This window comes from Barbus barbus (assembly GCF_936440315.1).
Source record: "Barbus barbus genome assembly, chromosome: 24".
Lineage (NCBI taxonomy): Eukaryota > Metazoa > Chordata > Actinopteri > Cypriniformes > Cyprinidae > Barbus > Barbus barbus.
The window spans coordinates 30788377-30812171 of NC_136752.1; the positions used below are offsets into that span (position 1 = coordinate 30788377).

General features: G+C 44.1%; 2 protein-coding genes across 2 annotated transcripts in view; one reads left to right on the top strand and one right to left on the bottom strand.

The window, feature by feature from the left end:
• The window catches only part of LOC306843397 (serine/threonine-protein kinase PAK 5-like), a 61292-nt gene extending 51353 nt beyond the window's left edge, over positions 1–9939 (top strand). The window contains exons 6-9 of the mRNA XM_079374880.1: positions 6067–6193; positions 7100–7225; positions 7309–7443; positions 9226–9939. Coding sequence (XP_079231006.1) covers positions 6067–6193; positions 7100–7225; positions 7309–7443; positions 9226–9381 — 544 coding nt within the window. The 3' untranslated portion in view covers positions 9382–9939. The remainder of the gene's footprint in view (positions 1–6066; positions 6194–7099; positions 7226–7308; positions 7444–9225) is intronic.
• A 908-nt stretch (positions 9940–10847) lies between these two features.
• On the bottom strand, positions 10848–23020 carry LOC306843402 (lysosome-associated membrane glycoprotein 5-like). The gene is made up of 6 exons (XM_079374886.1): positions 22830–23020; positions 21742–21920; positions 21443–21574; positions 21238–21355; positions 19692–19880; positions 10848–12417 (listed from the first exon to the last, which is right to left on the bottom strand). The coding sequence occupies exons 1-6, from the start codon at positions 22849–22851 to the stop codon at positions 12239–12241; spliced, it is 819 nt and encodes a 272-aa protein (XP_079231012.1). The 5' UTR covers positions 22852–23020; the 3' UTR covers positions 10848–12238.
• Positions 23021–23795: the final 775 nt, after the last annotated feature.

Below are 23795 nucleotides of genomic sequence, written 5' to 3' on the forward strand. Positions count from 1 at the left end.
GACATTTCTACATAGACTGATCCCTTCTTAGGCAGCATTCTGAGTGACACACGGGTCTGAATCAAGGCTCAGATCAGCAGATGGATCACGTGATGCTCACGGCCAATTCCATCTAAGGCTTAACTAGAATTATCTTGACTAATTTCATTGTTTTTTTGTTTAATTTGATCTTTTGAGTATCGAATGTATTCATAAAATATTTAATGTTTAAATCCTCCTCATCACAGTGTGTCATGTTTGACACAGACTTACATTCAAATACTAATCCAGAGTACAATCAGAAGCAATTACATTACAAAATTAATAAGAGATACAAGATGTAAGAGTAACAATAATGCAGACATTAATAGACGAAAACAAGGGAAAGACAGGAGGTGAGGAGGTCAAACAGGGTTCACATTCTAGATGTTTTGACCACATTACTATTAATACATATTGAGATTCTGCCTAAACACAAACTCAGACATTAAAATGAGATTTACAGTTTGTGTCTTTACATCTGAACCAGTGTTCCCTATCTGTCGGTCACTACGAGTTATGTCGTGACGACATTAGGGGATTCACTTGGGAGCCCCGACTACCTCTGATAAGAGAAAACGCCAATGAAATTTGGCTAGTGGATTTTGCATACCTGAGCCACTCCCCGTGCATACGGGTATAAAAGGGCGACAGGTGCATCCACTCATCAGATTTTTGCTTCGGAGCCGAGTGGATGAGAAGTCTTGAAACAGATCAGATCTCCACAAAGCCATCTGCCTCGAAGTTTGTTCCTGGGTGGCGTTACGGTGCAGACAGCGGTGTCCCTGCAGCAGCGATTCCCCTGGGCACTTCACCTGAAAGAGCAAATTTCTAAAACACTGGGCGGTTCGCGTCTTTTTAAAGATGCCGTTCCGTCCGTGTTCTCTAGGTTGCGGTCGCTTCCTGTCCTCGGATGACGGTCACGAGCGTTGTCTTCAGTGTCTGGGCATCCAGCATGCTGAAGATGCGTTTGTGGATGAGTCATGCGCCTGTTGTGGGCGTATGAACATGGCAACGCTGCGATCTCGCCTTTCCTTTCTGAAAGGATTGGCACCCTCTGCCGCCACCCGTCCCGGTCTCTCTGGCTCGAGCAGAGGACCGCCGGCTGGCGCTCTGGGAGATCTGAGGGTGACAGTAAGAGCTTCTCTGCCGGGCACATCCCCGCGGACCTCTTATTCCTCTCGCAGCGCTTGTTCTGTCCGGTTCCCGAGTGATTTCGCTGGTTCGCCCCACGGGGCCGCCAGCATTTCATTCGGTGCGCCGCCCGAGGATCAGATGTCGATCGCGGCATCGGGGGATGGGCTTTCGTCCTCTGAAGATGAACGATCGGCGGGGCTGCCCCCCTCAGGTGTTGTCGCCACTGCCGATCCGGACCCAGGGCCATGCTTGCCCGGGCAGCCGTGAGTATCGGGCTGGAGGTCAACAGACCGCCCAGTCCCGAGCCTTAGCGGCTGGATGATTGGTTCATCGGCGCAAAACGCGACCAGCGGCCGCACTTTGCCCCGGTGCCTTTCTTCCCGGAGGTGCATGAGGAGCTGACGAAGTCGTGGACGGCCCCTTTCTCGGCCAGAAGCCGCTCGTCTCCCTCCTCCGTCCTCACTACCCTCGATGGCGGGGCAGCCAGGGGGTACGTGTATGGGGCCTCGACTGCTTTGGCACATCAACTGCCTAGAGCTGTTGGCAGTGCATCTGGCCTTAAAGCAGTTCCGGCCACTGCTCTTAGGCCAGCACGTGTTGGTCCGCACGGACAACACTGCGGCTGTTTCGTACATCAACCGGCAGGGAGGTCTACGATCACGCCGCATGTCACAGCTCGCCCGCCATCTCCTCCTCCTCTGGAGTCAGTCACAGCTCAAATCACTGTGCGCCGTCCACATTCCGGGGAAGCTTAATCGTGCAGCCGACGCGCTCTCACGACAGCTCACGTTCCCCGGAGAATGGCGACTCCATCCCGAGACGATCAGGCTGATTTGGAGTCGATTCGGGGAAGCCCAGGTAGACCTGTTTGCTTCCCGCGAGTCCTCCCACTGCCAGCTGTATTTCTCCCTGGCCGAGGCCCCCCTCGGCACGGACGCACTGGCACACAGCTGGCCTCGGGCTCTGCGCAAGTATGCGTTTCCCCCAGTGAGCCTGATCGCACAGACACTGTGCAAGGTCAGGGAGGACGAGGAGCAGGTCTTGTTGGTTGCGCCATATTGGCCCACCCGGACCTGGTTTCCGGAACTCACTCTCCTCGCGACAGCCCCTCCCTGGCGCATCCCTCTGAGGAAGGACCTTCTTTCTCAGGGGCTCGGCACCATATGGCACCCGCGTCCAGATCTGTGGAACCTCCATGTGTGGCTCCTGGATGGGATGCGGCAGACTTGAGTGGCCTGCCACAGGCTGAAGTGGATTCTGTTCGCGGACTGGTGTTCTTCTCGTCGGGAGGACCCCCGAGGATGCTCGATTGGAGTGGTGCTTTCTTTCCTGCAAGAGAGGTTGGAGCGCAGGCTGTCGCCCTCCACCTTGAAAGTGTACGTGGCTGCTATTGCGGCCCATCACGATGCAGTGGACGGCCGGTCCCTGGGGAAGCACGATCTCATCGTGAGGTTCCTGAGGGGTGCCAGAAGGTTAAATCCTCCTAGGCCACCCCTGATGCCTTCCTGGGATCTCTCTGATGTCCTGGCTGGACTTCAGAGGGGTCCCTTTGAGCCGCTGGACTCAGTCGAGCTGAAATTCCTGTCGGCTAAGACAGCACTCCTGACCGCGCTCACTTCCATCAAGAGGGTCGGGGACCTCCAAGCATTTTCGGTAAGCGAAGAGTGCCTTGTGTTTGGGCCGGCCTACTCTCACGTTGTCCTGAGACCCCGGCCTGGATACGTGCCTAAGGTTCCCACCACTCCCTTCCGCGATCAGGTGGTGAACCTGCAAGCACTGCCCTCGGAGGAGGCAGACCCAGCCTTGGCGTTGCTGTGTCCCGTGAGAGCGCTGCGCATATACGTAGACCGCACCCGGAGCTTCAGAAGCTCTGAGCAGCTCTTTGTCTGCCACGGAGGTCAGCAGAAATGGAAGGCTGTCTCCAAGCAGAGGTTGGCCCACTGGATAGTGGATGCCATCGCCTTGGCGTACCAATCCCAAGGCGAGCCGTGCCCCCTCGGGGTGAGGGTTCACTCCACACGGAGTGTTGCCTCCTCCTATGCGTTAGTTCCCCGGACGGCGAACTCTGGCGGAGTTCCTCCAGCACCCCGGCAGTCAGACTGGGCGGAGCAGCCTGACGCCAGGCCCAGTACCGGTGTTAGCTTGCCCGGGTCTCAGGTCAGCCCCTGTACTCGGCTAGGTGCCCGTGTGGCCTGATTCCCTTCGGGTGATCCCACACGTGTATCCATCCACGGTACGGTTTTCTTTATACTTTCAATTTGAGTTTTTATTTATTTATAGTTAGTAATTTTAGTACTTCAACTTAAGTTAAACAAAAATTAGAAATGTTGCCTTGGCAAGTAACTGAAGCAAGTTTAAGGGTTAGTCTGAAAATGAATCTGTCTGAGTTAACAGTTTAAATCAGTTTAAATCAGTCACCAGGATTATCCAGATCCAGACCCATTCAGTCTGAGGAAGAACTAGCGACTGTATCTGATCACATCACATGAACCATAATTCAGATGGAGTAGGATGGAGTCAGGTGGAGTCGGTTGGAGTCAGATGGAGTCGGTTGGAGTCAGATGGAGTAGGATGGAGTCAGATAGAGTCGGCTGGAGTCAGATGGAGTCGGTGGAGTCAGATGGAGTCGGTTGGAGTCAGGTGGAGTCAGATGGAGTCAGATGGAGTCGGGTGGAGTCAGGTGGAGTCAGATGGAGTCGGTTGGAGTCAGATGGAGTCAGATGGAGTCGGTTGGAGTCGAGTGGAGTCAGGTGGAGTCAGTTGGAGTCAGATGGAGTAGGATGGAGTCAGATGGAGTCGGTTGGAGTCAGATGGAGTAGGATGGAGTCAGATAGAGTCGGTTGGAGTCAGATGGAGTCGGTTGGAGTCAGATGCAGTCGGTGGAGTCAGATGGAGTCGGATGGAGTCAGGTGGAGTCGGGTGGAGTCAGTTGGAGTCGGGTGGAGTCAGTTGGAGTCGGGTGGAGTCAGTTGGAGTCGGGTGGAGTCAGTTGGAGTCGGATGGAGTCAGGTGGAGTCGGATGGAGTCGGGTGGAGTCAGTTGGAGTAAGGTGGAGTCAGATGGAGTCAGGTGGAGTCGGTTGGAGTCAGTTGGAGTCAGATGGAGTCGAGTGGAGTCGGATGGAGTTGGATGGAGTCAGATGAAGCCGGGTGGAGTCAGTTGGAGTCTGAGTGTACAGGATCAGTGTTCTTCAGTGCTGTTTCTCGTGTGCTGTGGTCTGATGTTGGTGTCTCTGGGTTCCTGCCAGAGCAAACACTGATCTGTGCCAGAGTGTGTTCCTGCATGTGGGCTGGTCAAAGAGTGCCGTGTTTTCAATTAACAGCAAATTGTAATGAGGCTCCTGATAGATTAGCGGCACACAGAGCTGTTTGAAATCATGCAGAATCTGGAGGTGTTTGAAGCTGATCAGTGTGTGCTTGTGAGTCTGACACGACTTGAGAAACTGAGCTGAGAGTGAGAGCTGTGATTGGATGAGTGTTTAAACACGTTTATATTCAGATACAGCCACACTGATAAACTACAACACATGATGGAAGAACTACTGGTGTGTATGTTGTTTATTTATTAGAGTAAGCCATTTATTGAATGTTAATGTCTTTTATATTACTGTCCAGGATTTTACAGTGATTTTACCGTGGAAAAGGGGCTTTTACTGCATCTTACTAGCTGTTGTTTTTTTTTTTTTATAATCCTATCTATTGTTATTTTGTTTATTATTATTATTATTAATTATTTTTCATTTTTATTTTGGTAAGATTTTACAATAAGGTCCCATTAGTAATTAATTAACTAACATCGACGATGAGCAATGCGTTTATTATAGTATTTATTCATCTTTTTAAAAATGTATTTAGTTCAGGTTAGCTCAGGTTAACAGATACAACTTTTGATTTTAATCGTGTTAGTAAATTAACTAATATTAAAAATGCTTTAGAAGTATTTTTCATTGTAGGTTCATGTTAATGTAAACTTTATTGTAAAGTGTTACTATTTCTTATTTTCATCAGTTTTTTTTACCTGTAATTTATTTATGTTTGATGTAAGTCTGTCTGAGCAGGTTTGCATGTGACTGCAGTATTCTGTATGTCACTGTATGTGAAGAATGAAGTGGTGAATGTGGTTTTAGAGACAGAAGTGTCCTTCATGGATCTCCTTGCAAGGCGTCGTTCGTCAGATTGATTGCAAACACGTCCCGTTTGCGCATTACGGCGCATTAGTGTTGAGGAGGAGCGGGAGGAACAAACACATGGCAGCGTGTTCCCCTTCAGTGAAGCCGCAGCTGCAGGCGAGACAGATGAGAGCACGGCGGACAGCTGGGCCTCACACACACACACACACACACACACACACACACACACACACGCACGCACACACACACACACGCCCCACTGATGGAGTCACGACTCTCCACGAGCCTTTCCGCTCCTGCCTTTGTTCTGCTGCGTGTTTGAGACGCTCTGCTAATGACACGGTAGCTCCTCTGTGTGTGTGTGTGTGTTATAGTGAGTGTGTGTAAGTGTGTGTGTCAGTGCCGCTGCTTAAGCTGAATCTGTTAAAATAGATGCTTCTGGTTTAGAGCAGCTGAAATTAAAATTTTCTTTGCATTATTACACACTATTCTCCTGTTTAATACTGTAAAGCTGCTTTGACACAATCTGTATAGTTAAAAGTGTTATATAAATAAAGGTGACTTGACTTGACACTGATTTATATTCACACAGTGAGAGTTTCACACAGAACTCAATCATTAGTGCTGCTTGATGAGACCACCCAGAACACCCTAGCAACTGCATAGCAACACCTTAACAACCCCCAGGACTCCCTAGCAACTGTGTTTGTCTCAGGAGCTTGTGAGAAGCAGGTCTCCTCTGATTTGGGAGATCTGATGATCGTCAGATGTTTTGTTGACAGGATGAATGAGGAGCAGATTGCCACCGTCTGTCTGTCGGTGCTGAAGGCGCTGTCTTACCTGCACACACAGGGCGTCATACACCGAGACATCAAGAGTGACTCCATCCTTCTCACCAGCGACGGACGGGTGCGTCACCTCAGCCATTATATATATATATATACATATACATATACACACACACACACAGTATATATTAGTGCTGGGCAACAATTAATCGCATCCAAAATAAAAGTTTTTGTTTATATAATATATGTGTGTCACGGTCACGTTCTGTTTTAGTCCCCTAAGATCTACGTCATCCTTAGTTTTTCCCATGTCTATTAGTTAATTAGCTCCACACCTGTTTTCTGTTCCTCCTTGATTGTGTTCTACATTTAAAGCCTGTGTTCTCCCCTGTTCCCTTGTCCGCTATTGTTTGCATTTTTTATGTGTTATGCTACCCCGTTTACCTGGATTATTATTAAAGTACGTTATGTTTGGAACTCCCTCGTTTGTCGTGCGTTTTATAGCATACACTCGTGACAGAATAGCGGACCGAAACAGTTAGTTAGCGGCGTTTTTCTTTTTGTTATCTCCCTCTCCCTGTATGGATCTTCCCGCCGTCCAACTCCTGTGCCTGGAGCAGAAGGACCGTTCGCTGAAAAAATTATAAATTTATATTATGATTTATATAAAATAATTACATTTTAATTACATCGTATAAATAAAATCTAAATATTTTATAAGATATGATTCTGTTGTGCTTAATGGTTATGATAGAATATTTAGCACACGAGAGTATTGTGTGGTTTACTGTATCATAATCATCTTTCACATGGAACTGTGTTCTTACACACACAAGTGTGCTTACTGTGGTTTATTGTGAGGGCAGAAAAGTGATCGGGGTAATTAGCAACTTCACCAGTTCCAAGTAATTAAATTGTGTCTCCCACCTTGTAATTAGCTAGGAGAACATGACAAATGAAGGGGCGATTAGCGGCTAATCAGCTTTGTGTTGTGCTGTACATGACGCTCTGGTGTTTCTGTGCTCAGATCAAGCTCTCGGATTTCGGCTTCTGTGCTCAAGTGTCTAAAGAGGTTCCCAAGAGGAAGTCTCTGGTGGGAACGCCGTACTGGATGGCTCCAGAGGTCATCTCCAGAATGCCCTACGGCACTGAGGTACGGTTAGCGGTTAGCGACGGTGACCCGTGTGCTGCCTGATGGGTAACGGTCAGCGCTGATCTGCTGTGGTGTGTCCGCAGGTGGACATCTGGTCTCTGGGCATCATGGTGATCGAGATGGTGGACGGAGAGCCGCCGTACTTCAACGAGCCGCCGCTGCAGGCCATGAGACGGATACGAGACAACCTGCCCCCGCGACTCAAGGAGTCTCATAAGGTGAGCCGCTCCGTCTCTATTGGCCAGAGCCGCGGTCACATGATCACATGACACGCGTGTTTACGTGCAGCTCTGATTGACAGCGATGCTCTGAAACTCATTTATTACTCAAACACCCAAACCCAGCGTTCTCATTAAACAGAAACTTTATTTGATAATCAATTATTCAAATTTATTTCATAATCAACGTTCAAATGAAAACATAAACATTTGAATTGCACATAAAGCAATGTTTATATCAACTTTTTTATGTCGGCAGTTTTTGTAATGATATAATTATGTTTTTACTAGGGCTGTAAAACAATTAACTTTTTAAATCTAATTAATTACATTATGTGCCAATTAATTAATTGCACATCTGTTTGTGCTGAGAAATCATTTAAAGTCATTATTGTGTTACATGAGAAAAGCATTGACTACACATTACAGAAAAATTGCTTTAGAAAGAAATATTTTGATTTAACATTGCTTAAATATTGATAATAAATGCATATTAATGTTTGAATGGATATTGAAATATGAAATGGTTAAACAAAAATGAAATAAGACTAATAACACCAGTAGGTGGTGCTGAGTCACTTTCTAATGAGCGAGTCATTGAATCATTCATTCAACCAATTTGTTCAAACAACTGATTCAATCAGAAACACAGCAAGTGACAGTCTTTATGAATGAGTCACTGAATCAATGACTCACTTGATTCGTTCGAAATGGTGTATTCATTCTGTAATGAAACACTGGTTGGCAAAATTTTAAATGACAAATTAATACTACAGCGCTCTGATCATCTGATCAATCGTGCGGCTCATGTACGGTCTGTGGGCCTCGTTTATAAAGTGTGTGTACGCTCAGATTTGATCGTAGAGTGTGTGTACGCTAAAATCCACACGAGCGCTCATATTAATAAAGACGGTCTTTGACGTGGAAAAGTGCTTGGCGTCACGTCAGGGTCTGAGCAGACAACACACTTTCTCTTGTCGGAGTACTGCTGGTTTTTGGAAATGTAAGCTGTTCTTTCTAAAGGATTCGGACGATGACTGGTGATCTTTTATGTGTTGATGACATTAATTAGGAGTCGTTAACAAGCAGAGCTCTAAAACCATTGAGTTGCACGCAAGCTGAAGATCATTTGAGATTCATAGATTTGACATCTGAAAGAGTCCATGTGTTTTCTGTTCGTATGTTCATTCTACGAATCACACGCACGCATATTTGAGAGATGATCGTAAGATCACATTTAGGATGGTTTCTGCTGTATATTGATCACTGTGTCATGTGACGTGTACGGCTGCGGCGATAAATCGATGCGGAATGGATTCGTGGATGATTCTGAGATCTTCTCTGGAATGGATTCTGAGCTTATATTTTAACAGCAGATGGCGCTCTGCTCTAGTGTTTCTCCACACACTCAAATGCTGATGAAGAAGAGCGCTGAAGAGCACTGAGTCTGTAATCTCACCTCGGCTCAGAATGCTTTTATGACCCCAGATTAATGTAAACACAGCCCACTGTGAACACTCTTGTAATTCACTTCAAATTTGTCGAACTTTATGAATGATTATTTTAGGTTCAAGTATGTGTAAGGATGTGGAAACGAGCAGAGTACGGCTGTTTCTGAAGCATGCAGCGCCACCTGCTGTTCAAAAGCAAGCTCAGAATCCACTCCAGAATCGCCATGCATTCGGAGGATCTCAGAATCATTTCTGGACTCGTGATGCATGGATTTATTTCCCCAGCGTGTGTTGAGTGGGCTGAAGCGGTGTCTGGTGTGTTTGTGTGCAGGTGTCGTCAGTTCTGCGGGTGTTCCTGGACCTGATGCTGGTGCGAGAGCCGTCTCAGCGGGCCTCGGCCCCGGAGCTGCTGCAGCACTCGTTCCTGAAGCTGTCGGGGCCGCCGTCCTGCATCGTTCCTCTGATGCGCCACTACCGCCACCGCTGAGCGCTTCCAGTCGCCTCTGATTCAGAACGAGTCTCTCTCACTCTCGTCTTCTCACGCTAACTACGAAGATGTATTTTAGAGCAATTGTAAGTTTTAATTGTACAGTTTTGATAAACGGCAGTATTTTTGTTGTGATGTTACCATGGTGAAATGGGCAGTATTACCTAGAACCTGAGAGTTTCTGCAAAATAACAATAATAATAAACTTTCCTACTGTTTATATTTCGTTTTTTTGAAGATGGCTGTTGCAGACAGATGAATCCGAATATATTTATTTATTCTACGTTTGTAGGTCGCGCCAGAGTTTTCTACGCTGGTTTCGTTCTGGTTTTCAGTAGTGTGGCCTTTTCACGCTCATTCTCACGCGCGATCTCTAGCAATATTCTGCACAATCCTCGCGTGTTTTCTCGTGGCGTCTCACCCGTGTCTCATGGCTCACTGTGATCTGAATGGCGTGTTTCTGTAGGACTCTTCAGATCCGCTGTCGAGTCGCTTTCGTACGGTGATCCTGCATGTGTGTCACTAAGAGCTGCTTTCAATAAAAAACACAAACGCATGTGTGCTGTGCTTCATTCAGACTCTTATAGAAACGGCTTTTTCTGCTTCATTTTCTCCACAGGACTTTTCGTGATGACATGAGTGAATGAACTACAATCCCATGATGCATTGTGAATGACATCAGCCATGACTATATAACACACTGAGAGTCTAATCAAGGCGTCAGAGGAGATTTAGAGATAACAGCTCCATAGAAAAATATTCTTATTTGGTGAAAAAATCGTTTGGTTCTCAAATGTTTTTAAAGAATATAATTCAGTAATTACAAATATTAATAATAAAACTAAGCAGCTTTTTTAACATTACAGGTGTGAGATGTTCATTTAATGACAGTAAACATTATATGCAAATATTCTTACTGGAAACCATTAGATTAACGTGACATGAAGGAAAAGAAACAAAAACTTTGTTTACAGTTCAGGAATTATTCAGACTGCTGGTCATTTTGAATTTAGAGATATATGTTCAAACATAAAATAATCAACATGAACAATATGTTTTTAACATGAGGCCAGGGTTATTATAGTTAACCAAAACTAAAACTAACTGAAACTGAAAAAATATATGGAACTATATGGAAACACAAAACAAAATTACAAAAACTAACATTATAATTAAGACTATGCTACACTATTATCATTTATTTTGAGTTAATGTAATCTGTCTGATAATGCTAGTTTTCTTTTGAGACCCCCAAAGGCTTCTAAACACACACTGACCTCCAGGAACGCTTTCATCTGATGTCTTTCTCAGATCCTTCACTCCTCGGAGAATGAGCCATTCATGCCATTATTCTTTTATTTGAAACAAACCAACAAATGAAACATCTTACTCTGTTTTGAATTCTTCTAGAATAAACGATTAAGAACATTTTCAAGTATTCTATTAATAAAAGTATTCCTAACTTTGTAAGAAAATACCAAAGCAGAGTTTTATTAATCAGCTTCGCTGAATAAAATGTCATTAAACTCAAAGTTTACAGTAAATATGCTTCTATACAGTTTTGAAAGCACGACATCATAGCTAAGAAACAGTTTGACAAAAAATGAAAGTTTATTAACGCAGCACATTTGAATCTGAACATGCTGGAATGAGATTTGAGCTGCAGGATGAGAATCGTGTGCAGACACATAAATACGTCACACATACAGCAACACAACATGAGATTGAGCAGGACTTTCAGAGCAAGCTCAGAGAAATCCTGAAGAACGAGCATTTATGATGGCAGCATAAATCACTGGCCAGCAGAAGCGGTGCTTTTAATGGAGTGCCTGAGACTCCAGACATCCATCTGTGAGGATCGCAGCTCATTTGTGGGAAATCTTTAATGCCAGTGATGTTACTGCCGCTTCTTATTGATTTTCCATTCATCTCCGTGTCGTGTTTGATTCTGATGGATCTAAATCTTCAGTTTGCCTTTTTCAGCTGGAAAAGAAAAACATCAAAGATCTTCTAAAACTCCTCACATCCATGAGAGAGTAAATGGAGAAGAACAAGCCATTCTGTGCTTTCACACACACACACACACACACACACACACACACACTCACACACTTCAGTACATGGACAGTACAGTTTGTCTCATTTAGCAAATTATAAAATATTCAATAATCACAAAATAAGCAACAATCATGAAATTATCATCAATAAATATTTGTACTTTATATCCTTCAAGCAATTTAAATATCTTTTAATTAAGCTATTTTTTACAGTGATAGACAATCATGTGGTAAACGACACATGTGATGAGTGCAGCGCTTACAGGACATTTAACATCTAGACAAGACATCTGTATGAAAACCCCTTTCCACCACAAAAATTACAAAAATAAAGGCAATATCAACTTTTTAACTCACAATTCGGACTTAGTTTCACAATTCAGAGTTTTTTTTCCTCTGGATTCTAAGTTTACATCACGCAAATTACTTTTTTACGATTACATTTTACAATTCAGATTTTTTTTCTCAGAATTCTAAGGGAAAAAGTCAATTGCGTGATGTAAACTCAGAATTCAAAGTTTACATCATAATTTTTTAAAATATTTTTTTCTCAGAACTTTAAGTTAGCATCTCGCAATTCTGTTTTCCAGCTTTGGAATGAAAAATATAAAAGGTAATTATGACTGTTTATCTCACAATTCTGGCTTTTTTCCCTTTTTTTTCAGTTTCTCACAATTATTTTTTTAATTCTATGGTGGAAACGGGCTTCCATACATTTGACCCAGAACCCAGAAAGGAAAGAGGAGTTCTAGTGAGGTGCTTTGAGACGTCTGGACGTATGGCGCGTGCATAGAGAGTCTTCACATGTTCTTGTAGAGCGAGCGGTCGCGAGGAAGCTGCGGCTGCTGCACGGCGCTCAGTTTGAGGTGGAAGTGATAAACGGAGATAGTGATGACGATGATGAGACCCAGGATGAGACCCAACACCAGCGGCAGCGTCTGCTCCAGCTGCTCCCGCTGGTCCGTGATGCATTTATACGCTGCAGGAGAAGAGAAGCGCCTGTCATTCACACAATCCTAACCGCCCTGCAGCCTAAAACTACATTTGCACAGTCATTTTCTTCTGTTGTTTTACACCTCAAGACCGCTGAGAATCAGTTGTGTGTGAATCACTGACGTCAGCACTGAGATTAAAACCACAAGGAGTCACAGATACACACACTTCCTGTCCTCAACTTCCTTTCAAGAAGCATCTTCATCGTAATAATGCATGATAATGCATATGTGAACCTGGAGCACAAAACCAGGGTCAATCCTTTGTAATTGAGGTTTCTGCATCATCTGAAAGCTGAATAAATAATCTTTCCATTGATGTATGGTTTGTTATGATAGGACAATATTTGTCTGAGATACAACTATTTGAAAATCTGGAATCTGAGGGAGCAAAAAAATCTAAATATTGAGAAAATCTCCTTTAAAGTTGTTCAAATGAAGTTCTTAGCAATGCATATTACTAATCAAAAATGAAGTTTTGATATATTTACGGTAGGAAACTTGTAAAATATCTTCATGGAACATGATCTTAATATCCTAATGATTTTTGTCATAAAAGAGAAATGTATAATTTTGATCCATACAATGTATTGTTGGCTATTGCTACAGATATACCTGTGTTACTGATGACTGCTTCTGTGCTGCAGGGACACAGATATGGTTTCGATGAGGTTACATTAGATCTGGGGTTTTTTATTCTTGGCATTCATCCAGATAACTGGAATATTACAAAGGATAATCAAGTATTGATAGACGTGCATTTTACATGCCAAAAGGCTCATTGCCATTTATTGGAAAAGGGCAGAAAGGCCTACCATAACTCGTTGGTTAAGAGATATATCTTCATGCATTGCAATTGAAAAGATACATGCTTACGGGTAAAGAAGCTAAACTTAGCAAAATCTAGAGTCCTTTTTTATTGTTTATTGAATGTAGGGATATTAACAATATAATAGAGGAGGATCAAAATTCTTGATTGGGTTATTAAAATATATTTAAATGTGCATTGTATTAACCCCTTAAAGCTTAAATCTAACTTCCAAAGTACATACTGTATTAACCTAATGCTGGTTTGTGCCATCACACTTGTCATGTAATATGAGCACCTAGTGTTTGTTTTGTTTGTTTCGTTTTCTTTTTTGTCCATTGTAAGTGGTTACAGACACGGTATGTACATGTGTCAGTAAGCGTTTCAAGAAAATGTAATAAAAATAATTACAAAAAAAACATCATCAAAAACACTGGCAGACACGTGAGGATGCATCAGATCCTCCGTAACTCTTCATATCAGACACAAACCAGCAACAGTTCATCTCCTGTTATTTTGGGGTCAATTTAACTAGAATTTGAAAATGCTTGATGTACCGGTTACCTTATTTCTATAAATCTAGTGAATATTTCTAATTCAGGGTCATGGATGCGTATACAATGTTTCGACACATAAATGTGTTTTGGAACGGCTGTACAAATTTATTTGCAACTTTTGTGTTGCACGTCAAATAAATCCCCTTTGGTTTCCATGCAATTTGCCAAAAATCACTTTGAAAAACACTAAAAAATCAGGTAAAAAATCTTAAGAAAACTTCTGTCTGTCAAAGGTTGTTTTTGGATCTCAAATACTAGACTATTACAGCACTGAAAATCAGTGTGAGAAACACATTTAACTCTCATTAGGGTTAGATAAAAAGATAACAGAAGTACAAACAGCAATAAACACTATTAAGCACAAATAATATAATTTTTATTAGTTGCTTGTTATTGCACCTGTCATGACAAAAATATATTTTAGATTCTGTTTGAACAACTAATTGTGTGTCAAATTGAACCCCTATACTATAAAAGAAAATTATTACATTTCTCACACATTTTATATTTTTCAGTCTCTGACCAGCTACAATAGAGCTTTGCTGTTTTCACATGAATATTAATTTTTGGCAGACTGCATGGGGTGAATTTGACCCCAAACACAGAAGTTGAACCCAACAGCAGGGTTTTAAACACACTGGCGCAGACTGAAGCATTGGTTTTGCTCACTCAGCAGCGTGAGAGACGCCCCGCGGGACCCATAAATCACCGGGACTATAAAAGGAAGAGTAACGCTCACTGCGGTAAACAGCCATTTCACCCTCAGTGCGAGAGAGAACGACACGCTCCAACACACTCAGCCCGCGGGTCACTGACAGGTCAGCGCTGCTAACCACAACCTACTAACCCACCCACAAAACTACTGCATCAAACCACAAAAACACTGCATCAAAACACAAAAACACAGCAAAAAAACAAAAAACACAGCAAAAAAAAACAGAAACACTGCATCAAACCACAAAAACGTAGTACTTTCGTAACCCATGTTCTCTGAATAGCGAACGAAATGCTGCGTAGCTGATGCCATTGGAACACCCCCAGGTGTGACAGTTGTCTGAAGCCCGTATAGAATCATGCCAATTCATTGGCTGATGGCACGAGATACCGTTATACATGCTTGACATAGACCTGTACTTGTGCCATTTTACCCCCAGATTTTCCTGTCGAAGAAGCAGGTCAACAGCGTGAGGAGCTTGGCAGCGGGCGCAGTGTCTCGTTCCCTATTCAGAGAACATGGGTTACGTAAGTAAACCGAGACGTTCTCTTTCATAGGTTCACTCAACGCTGCGTAGCTGATGCAATGGGAACGATATAGCACACACGCCAAGCTAACACGCTGCCAAGTCTGGCCCATTACAGACCAGAACACTAAAACACAGCTGGCTCAAACAGTAAGAACCTGGGAGCCAGGAGCCGTGTTCACATCAAGGTTATAGAACCTCACAAAAGTATGGGGAGAGGACCAGGGTAACCCCTCTAAACAAAGCTTGGGAGGCCATCCCCCTGGTGGAATGAGCCCTGACGTCTAGAGGTGAAGGCAGACGGCACACCTCGTAGACCCTCGAAATAGCTTCCCTAACCCAGTGGGAAATCGTGTGCTTTGATGCGACCAGCCCTCTGCGACCTGCACCAAAACACACCAGCAACTGTAGGGACTTACGCCACTGACTGAAATGACTTGACCAGCCCAGGAGCGAACTCAATGTAGGACTCGCTGACAGAGAGAGCCTGCAAGTCCCCTGACACTCTTAGTAGGTGGAGAGACGGCCAGGAGGGACAAAGACCCAGGGACTTCATCCACCAGAGAAACTGACTCATATGGAGCAGCTCCAAGGGATGAACCGGGGAAGCCGCTGCCTAGGAGCCTCAACACTGACACGTGACGATCTAGCCAGAAGCGGGCCGAACATGACTTGATGCTTTCGACCCGAGCAGGAGCCAGACGGGCCTGCATCGAGGTCGAGTCCAGACAGACCCCCAAATATGTGGTCTGCTGGGCTGGAGTGAGCACGCTCTTCTGGCCATTCAGTCGGAGGCCAAGTGCGCAAAGGTGGAGAGGGAGAGAGTCCCTGTGACGAATCACCTGCTCCCTGGAACTGGCTAGAACAAGCCAGTCATCTATGTAGTTGCGAATTCGGATCCACTGGAGGCTCAGCTGTGCCAGAGCAGCATCCATACACTTGGTGAATGTTCTTGGGGCCAGAGCTAGCCCAAAGGCAAAAACTTGTATTGTTAAGCCTTTCCCTCGAAGGCAAACCTGAGGAACTTCCTTTGCATCTGAACGACCTAAATGTGGAAGTAGGCATCCTTCAATTCGACAGTGACAAACCAGTCCCCTTCTTGGACTTGGGAAAGAATGCTCTTGAGTGTCAGCATCCTGAAATTCCCTCTGTAGAGGGAATAATTCAGTCTGCGTAGATCTAGAATAGGACACAGGCCCCCATCCCTCTTCAGGACTAGAAAGTACCGGCTGAAGAAGCCGTGGTTTTTGTCTGAAGAGGGGACCTCCTTTATTGCCCCTTTGAGCAGAAGAGAGGAGACTTCCTGTTGCAGGACAGAAGCCTCGTCGGCACTGTTCACTGCTGTAAGAAGAAACCCCGTTGAAACGGGGGGGTTGCGAGCAAACTGGAGTGTGTAGCTAAACTGGATGGTACGAAGAACCCAGGACGACACTCCCCGCAGGTCCCTCCAGGCATGGATGAAGGCCGATAGAGGTAGCAGATTTGAACAGTTCAAGGGGGATGCCAACACGGGGTCCCCGCTCTGAACATCATCCTGAAGGGAGGGACATGCATCCTTGTGCGCGGAGCCGAGACCTGATGTGGCTGTAAAGGCAAGGGCAGGAAAAGCTGACACGGGGGGAAGGCGCTGGGTGTCCCTTACAATGCGAACACTACCTGCAGCATGCAGCAACCCTGAGGGGAAAAAGCCTGAAGTGTCTCCTATCTTCAACGATCACAGAAGAGGGGAAGTGGCCTGCGCTCCTCGGATGGCGCGGTCAGTGGAGGAGAGCGTCTCGGGGATGGACAGATACGCTTTAGCGATCTGTCGTAATCCAATGAGGCGAAGGAAGCCCTCCTCTTCCTGATACGCATATCAGGAGCGAGCCAAAGAAGCCGCCACAGGGGGCTTGTTCGGGCAAGAAAACTCAACTGGAGAATCCAAACGGTGACGCTCGGGCGATGGAGAGAGAGAAAGTGGAAACTGCTCACTCTCCATAGCCTCGAGCTCCGGATCCAAACTCCAGGCTGCGTCTTTGTGGAGGGTGGAGGCCTCCGAAGCAGCACGGCAGGAGAGAATGGCGGATTCACGATCAAAAACCGTGAGTCTAGCACGCAAGGTTTTAAGAGTTAAATTCTCGGAGCACTTGCAGTTTGAAATAACAAAGAAAGCGTCTCGTGCATGGGCCAGGCCCATACATCTGACGCACTTACCGTGCTGGTCGTCACTCATGATGAGATGAGAGCACGGCGACTGGCACCAACGAAAGTCCATTCCACTGGCACTCACCGCTTCGAGAATAATATTCCACTGATGCGGGCGCTGAAGCGGAAAATAAATCCAAAACGTCGCAGAGAAATGGGCCAGAAAAACTGCCAGAAGCGAACGCTTCTGAAGAGAGGAAAATCTGGGGGTAAGATGGTGCGAGCGCAGGTCTATGTCAATCACGTGTGACATAGGGGCAGTATCTCGCTCCATCAGCCAATGCATTGGTGGGATTCAGACAATCGTCACACCTGGAGGTGTTCCCATTGCGTCAGCTGTGCAGCGTTGCGTGAACCTATGAAAGAGAACACCACATCAAACCACAAAACCACCGCAAAGAAAACAAAACCACTGCAAAAAACAAAGCACTGCAAAAAAAAAAAACACTGACAAAAACCAAAAACCAAAAAAACACTGCAAAAAAGTAAACCACAGCATAAATAAATAAAAAAAAACGACCGGATTAAACCACAAAAACACAGCAAAAAAATAATAATAATAATAATAATAATAATAATATATATATATATATATATATATATATACGCACTAAACCGATTTGGATTTATTTTCTTATTTCTTATTTTCTGCTAAATGACAAAAGTAAAAAAGTAAAGAGTGTAAAGACCATCGACTCTACCGTGCGACTCCACCGGGCAGGGACACCGGCAAGGGATAGTAGTAGCTTTTTATTTAATTTTTTCATTGATATGTTTATTATTGAAATGTTGTTGTTATATGTATGTGTTAATTTTATTTAATTTCTTTATTTTCTTAAATATGTGGGTAGATAGTATTTATAGAGTTGTAACTTTTTAGTTTTAGTTACTTTTTCTTATTTGTAAGTCGCTTTGGACAAAAGCGTCTGCTAAATGACAAAAGTAAAGTAAAGTAAAGTAAGTAAACCACTGCATCAAAGCACTGCAGCTCATTTCAGCACTGAATCAAATGATTACATCTGGGGCCTGCAGAAGATGATGATTGTTAGGAAGGTAAATGTCATTAACCCTTGTGTGTCAAACATTTTTGTCTTTTTTATTTCTGTTTTTTGATCATTTTGGCTGTGTTAATGCAAACAATGTGTATTTTATTGACTTTTTAAAGGGGTCATATGATGCTTTTTTTAAAGATCATTATTTTGTGTATTTGGTGTAACAGAATATGTTGATAAGTTTTATTGTTCAAAAAACACATTATTTTTCAAATACTGTACATTATTGTAGTTCCTCTATGCCCCGCCTCTCTCAAACCCTTCGTTTTCCACAAAGTCCCTCCTTCCGACAAGCGCAGTCTGCTCTGATTGGCATTGGCAGAGTGCATTGTGACTGGCCGAACACCACAAGCACGAATAGGAAATGTAACGCCCCTTTCCATAACCGCAAGCTTTGGCTTTCAAAACACAGTTAATAATGTTGTTAGTTTTACCATCAGTTCAAGCCTGAGAGGGGAACAGAATCGCGTGACAGACACAGTGATGAAGCTTGTATGTGTTTGCACACAAGCCGTCATTGTGTGACTGTTTCTCCCTCCCTCCCTCCCTCTCTCTCTCTCTCTCTCTCTCTCTCTCTCTCTCTCTCTCTCACACACACACGATGCACGAAATCCCGCATTTAAACAGTCAATAGCAAAACAAGCGCCAGATCGTCATAGCAAAGTCAGAATTACCTCCTCTCCTCGGTTCACGAAACCGTCGTCCATAAAATGCGTTGCTGTTGTGTTGCAAGTAATCTTAATGATTCCTAATTGCATCTACTTTCGGAAGGCCACATAAAGTGCTTTTGCTTTCACCCAGAAACACACAGCGTCTCCCTGACATGACTGGATCAACACTACTGCTGTTACTGAAACCACGCTGCCTTTCCTCACGTGAACATTTGGGCGGCGTTAAGCAAATATCTCCACATCTTGACGTCAAGATGTGGGGGCGTGTTTGAACGAGCCGTTTTAGGGGGGCGTGGCCGAGTCTTAACTTTGTCAAGTCAAGTCAGCTTTATTTATATGGCGCTTTTAACAATACAGATCGTGTCAAAGCACTTAACAGTATCAGATTGGAGGATAGAGTGTCAGTAATGTATAATAATAAGATTAAACACTCAATTTTCAGTTAAAGGCATTTCATTATTGAATTCAGTGATGTCATTGTCTAACTCAGTTTAGTTTAATATAGTATCTGTGAAATCAAATTGACGATAATCGCTAGAAATCAAGTGTCCCCAACTGAGCAAGCCAGAGACGACAGCGGCCAGGAACCAGAACTCCCTCTGAGACAGAATGGAGAAACCAGGCTCAGTCGGGGGCCAGTCCTCTGTGTCTGTCTATCTGTGTGTGTGTGTGTGCGCCTCTCTGTGTGTGTGTCTCTCTGTGTATGTCTGTGTGTGTGTGTGTGTGTGTGTGTGTGTGAAGCGCTCACGTTCACTGAAGACAAAGTCACTCTTGATGTCGAAGGGTTGAATCTGAATGTCGTAGATGGAGACGGTGATTCCCTTCTGATGGTCGCTGGAGATCAGCGTGAGCGTCTGCTGAGCCGAGCAAAGAAACGAGCGTCCGGCCGGAGTCACCAGAGCAGAGAGATGGTGTGTGCTGGCTGTGTGTTTCCCCGCTGCGCACACACACACAGAGAGAGAGAGAGAGAGACACACACACACAGAGAGAGAGAGAGAGAGAGAGACACACACACACAGAGAGAGAGAGAGAGACACACACAGAGAGACAGAGAGAGAGACACACACACACACACACACACACACAGACACACAGACAGAGAGACAGAGAGAGAGACACACATACACGCACACACACACACAAACACACACAGAGAGACACACAGACAGAGAGACACACACACACACACACACACACACACACACACAGAGACACACACACACACGCACAGAGAGGCACACACAGAGAGAGAGACGCACACACACACACACACACAGAGAGAGAGACACACACACACACACACACGCACAGAGAGGCACACACACACAGAGAGGCACACACACACAGAGAGAGACACGCACACACACACAGAGAGAGAGAGAGAGAGACACACACACACACACACACACACACACACACACACAGAGACACACACACACACACACACACAGAGAGAGAGACGTACACACACACACAGAGAGAGAGAGACACACACACACACACACGCACAGAGAGGCACACACACACAGAGAGAGACACGCACACACACACAGAGAGAGAGAGAGACACACACACACACAGAGACACACACACACACACACGCACAGAGAGGCACACACAGAGAGAGAGACGCACACACAGAGAGAGAGACACACACACACACGCACAGAGAGGCACACACACAGAGAGAGACATGCACACACACACAGAGAGAGAGAGAGACACACACACACACACAGTCAAAACTGATTTATAGTTCAGATCAGCAAGAACTTCTAAATTTGAACTGAAACAAGCATTTTTTTAAAGCTGCTTTGAAGCAGTATGTATTATGAAAAGTGTAAAGTGTTAAACTTGAACTGAGAATAAATTGCGGTACAGTTCACTGCAGTAACGCTGCATTACTTACAGCGATGGCAAAAAGAGCAAAACGCTGTAAGTTGTAATGAAGCGGGTAAAGAGTATAGATCCGGTTCCTGTGTGAACGGCTAAAGCGCAGTGGATGTCGCAGCACTGCAGCACTGTTTATAGAACAATGGGCTTTGTGTCTCAGCAAACACAAAACACCAAGAAAAGCTCATTTTGAACCATAAAACAAAAGCTCAATCAAAGATATCGCAATAACGAGCAACAGGTTAAACGCAGCTGCTGTGACGCACGTGATTTAAGTGAAGGAAACAAGTCGACATTTGTCAGTGATGATGATTTATTTACTCATCTCAATCTGTAGCCAATCATGAACGTTTGTCTGATCTTGTGATGATTTCCTGTGAATATGAAGCTGTTTGACTCACGATTATAAGCGCTAATGAAGTGTGTCGTCTCTGAAGTGTCGTAGACCAGCTGGACCTTGTTCATCTTCCACACTTCAGTTTCTTTAGCTTTTCCATCACTGCCCATCATGTGTTTCTCCTGCAAACACACACACACACACACACATTAGGGCACAGTGGTAAAACTTCTGTAAGGATTCAGATGGTCAGTTTCTGCTCGGATCACCTTTGAGAAGAAGATGCGGAATGTGAATGCATGATTGAGCCACGAGATGTGCAGCTCCGACTCGCTGCTCCCGCATCTCCCAGCGATCTGAGCTCCACGCGGGACCGACGCAGACGCCTGCTCCGTGATCAGCTGCACACACACACACACACACACACACACACACAAGATCATCATCTCATGTTCATTCATGAAAGTTTTCAAACGTTTAAAGCATCCTGATGAATCCGAATCCATGTTGATGTGTTTTGGACTAGACCAGCTCAGAATGCTTCATTTAGGATTTTAGAGTTGCTCACATCGATCCCGTTCAGTGCCAGAACATCGTAGGGAATCAGGAATTTCACCGCAAACTCCGCCATCAAGCAGGTCGTTCCGTTTTCTCTCACTATGAAAATGTCCCGGTCAGGATTCGGCGAGAGTCCGGAGAGATTCTCCACCTCCTGCTCCGCAGAAACACAGAGCGCCAACAGAGAGGCTGGAGAAACCAGGAGAACCCAGGAGAACATATGAGAAACCAGGAGAACATATGAGAAACCAGGAGAACATATGAGAAACCAGGAGAACCCAGGAGAACATATGAGAAACCAGGAGACACACACACACAAACTCACTCGCACACATACACACTCTCACACACACGCACACATATACATAACATATACACACACACACACACACACACACACACACACAGGAGTGTGATCTACTCTCTTCTGTTCTATTGTGTCTGTGTGAGTCTTTGTCTTCTTCACCGGGGGTCTGTGAGACAGATTCTCTGTAAAACTGCAGTGAAACAAACAAATGCATATTCTATTCTTCTATTCTATGCTACTCTTTCTTGTCTTCTAATTCTATTCTATTCTATTCTGTTCTATTCTATTCTGTTCTGTTCTGTTCTGTTCTATTATATTCTGTTCTGTTCTGTTCTGTTCTATTCTATTCTGTTCTGTTCTATTCTATTCTATTCTATTCTATTCTATTCTGTTCTATTCTATTCTATTCTGTTCTATTCTATTCTATTCTATTCTATTCTGTTCTGTTCTGTTCTATTCTATTCTGTTCTATTCTATTCTATTCTGTTCTGTTCTATTCTATTCTATTCTATTCTATTCTATTCTATTCTATTCTATTCTATTCTATTCTGTTCTATTCTATTCTATTCTGTTCTATTCTATTCTATTCTATTCAATACACTGTAAAGTGATCTCTAACACGATGTAAGAGGCAAAATCTTTAAGAAACAACACCTGGAAGCAGACTTCTCTTAATAAATCTCTATTTTCTCTAGTTTCAGATTCTGATCTCTTGCTGTGTTTGAGATTTCTGCTTCCCTCCTCCAGATCATCTGCTGTACTGTAACCATAACTAGAGCTGGGGAACTTACAGAGCAGCAGAAGAAGCTCCATCTTGAGAATGAGAGGAAGATTCTGCGAGAGGAACTAACTCCGGGAGCAGGTGCGAGGTTCACTGCTGCATTGCTTCCTCCGCCGGCGGAAGTTCCGCTCAAGTGTCCCGCAGAGAGAGAGACCTCGGTCCGATCCGCGTCTGCAGGACACGCAGAGATCAGGAGCGCGCAGCTCGTGCACGCGACGGTCACGGCGCGTTACCGATGACACAAATCAGTCCTTCGGTTATTTCATCCCAACAGAACGAGCCAGTGCTGTTTTTATCCAGGTATGGATTTTATTTAATTTGGTTTAAAAGAGGAATCCTTATATGGGACACCGGGGTAAGTCACATGATCTGTATCTCATGAATGCGTCTTAAAATAGAATCATTTTGAGCAATACCTTAAAACAATAAAGTACACTTACATTAAAACAAGTATCTAGAAATTCATAAGAGATATTTGTATGTCAGCTTTTACATTTGAACGGTTTCGTGAATTATTTAATAATTTAGTGTTTGAATATTCAGAGTCAGCTGTGATTTCCCCGTAGATCAGCGAATATTCAATAGCCTTTTCTGTGACTCTCTAAACACAAATTAACTTAAAAAAACATTAAGCCCACTGTGACAACTAGCCCCAGTCTGCCCGAAAATAAATATTCAAAACACGGACAAAACGTATATAAAAATAAATAATTAAATGTAATATAATAAAAAAACAAACAAACTGGGAATGTAAAATGTTGAGATGACATGACAGGTAAACATGAGCTGTAAAACACACACAGGCCTATCCGTCTCAAAGATGGGATCCTTCTAAACATATTCATATGTCCTAAACATATCCAGTCAATCTAAAATATATTCAGACACCTTCAACATTTCTCACATTATATCAGAGTTTATTCTCTATAGTTTAGAAATTAGTAATAAAATATGAGAAGAGCTCAGAGTTAAACTG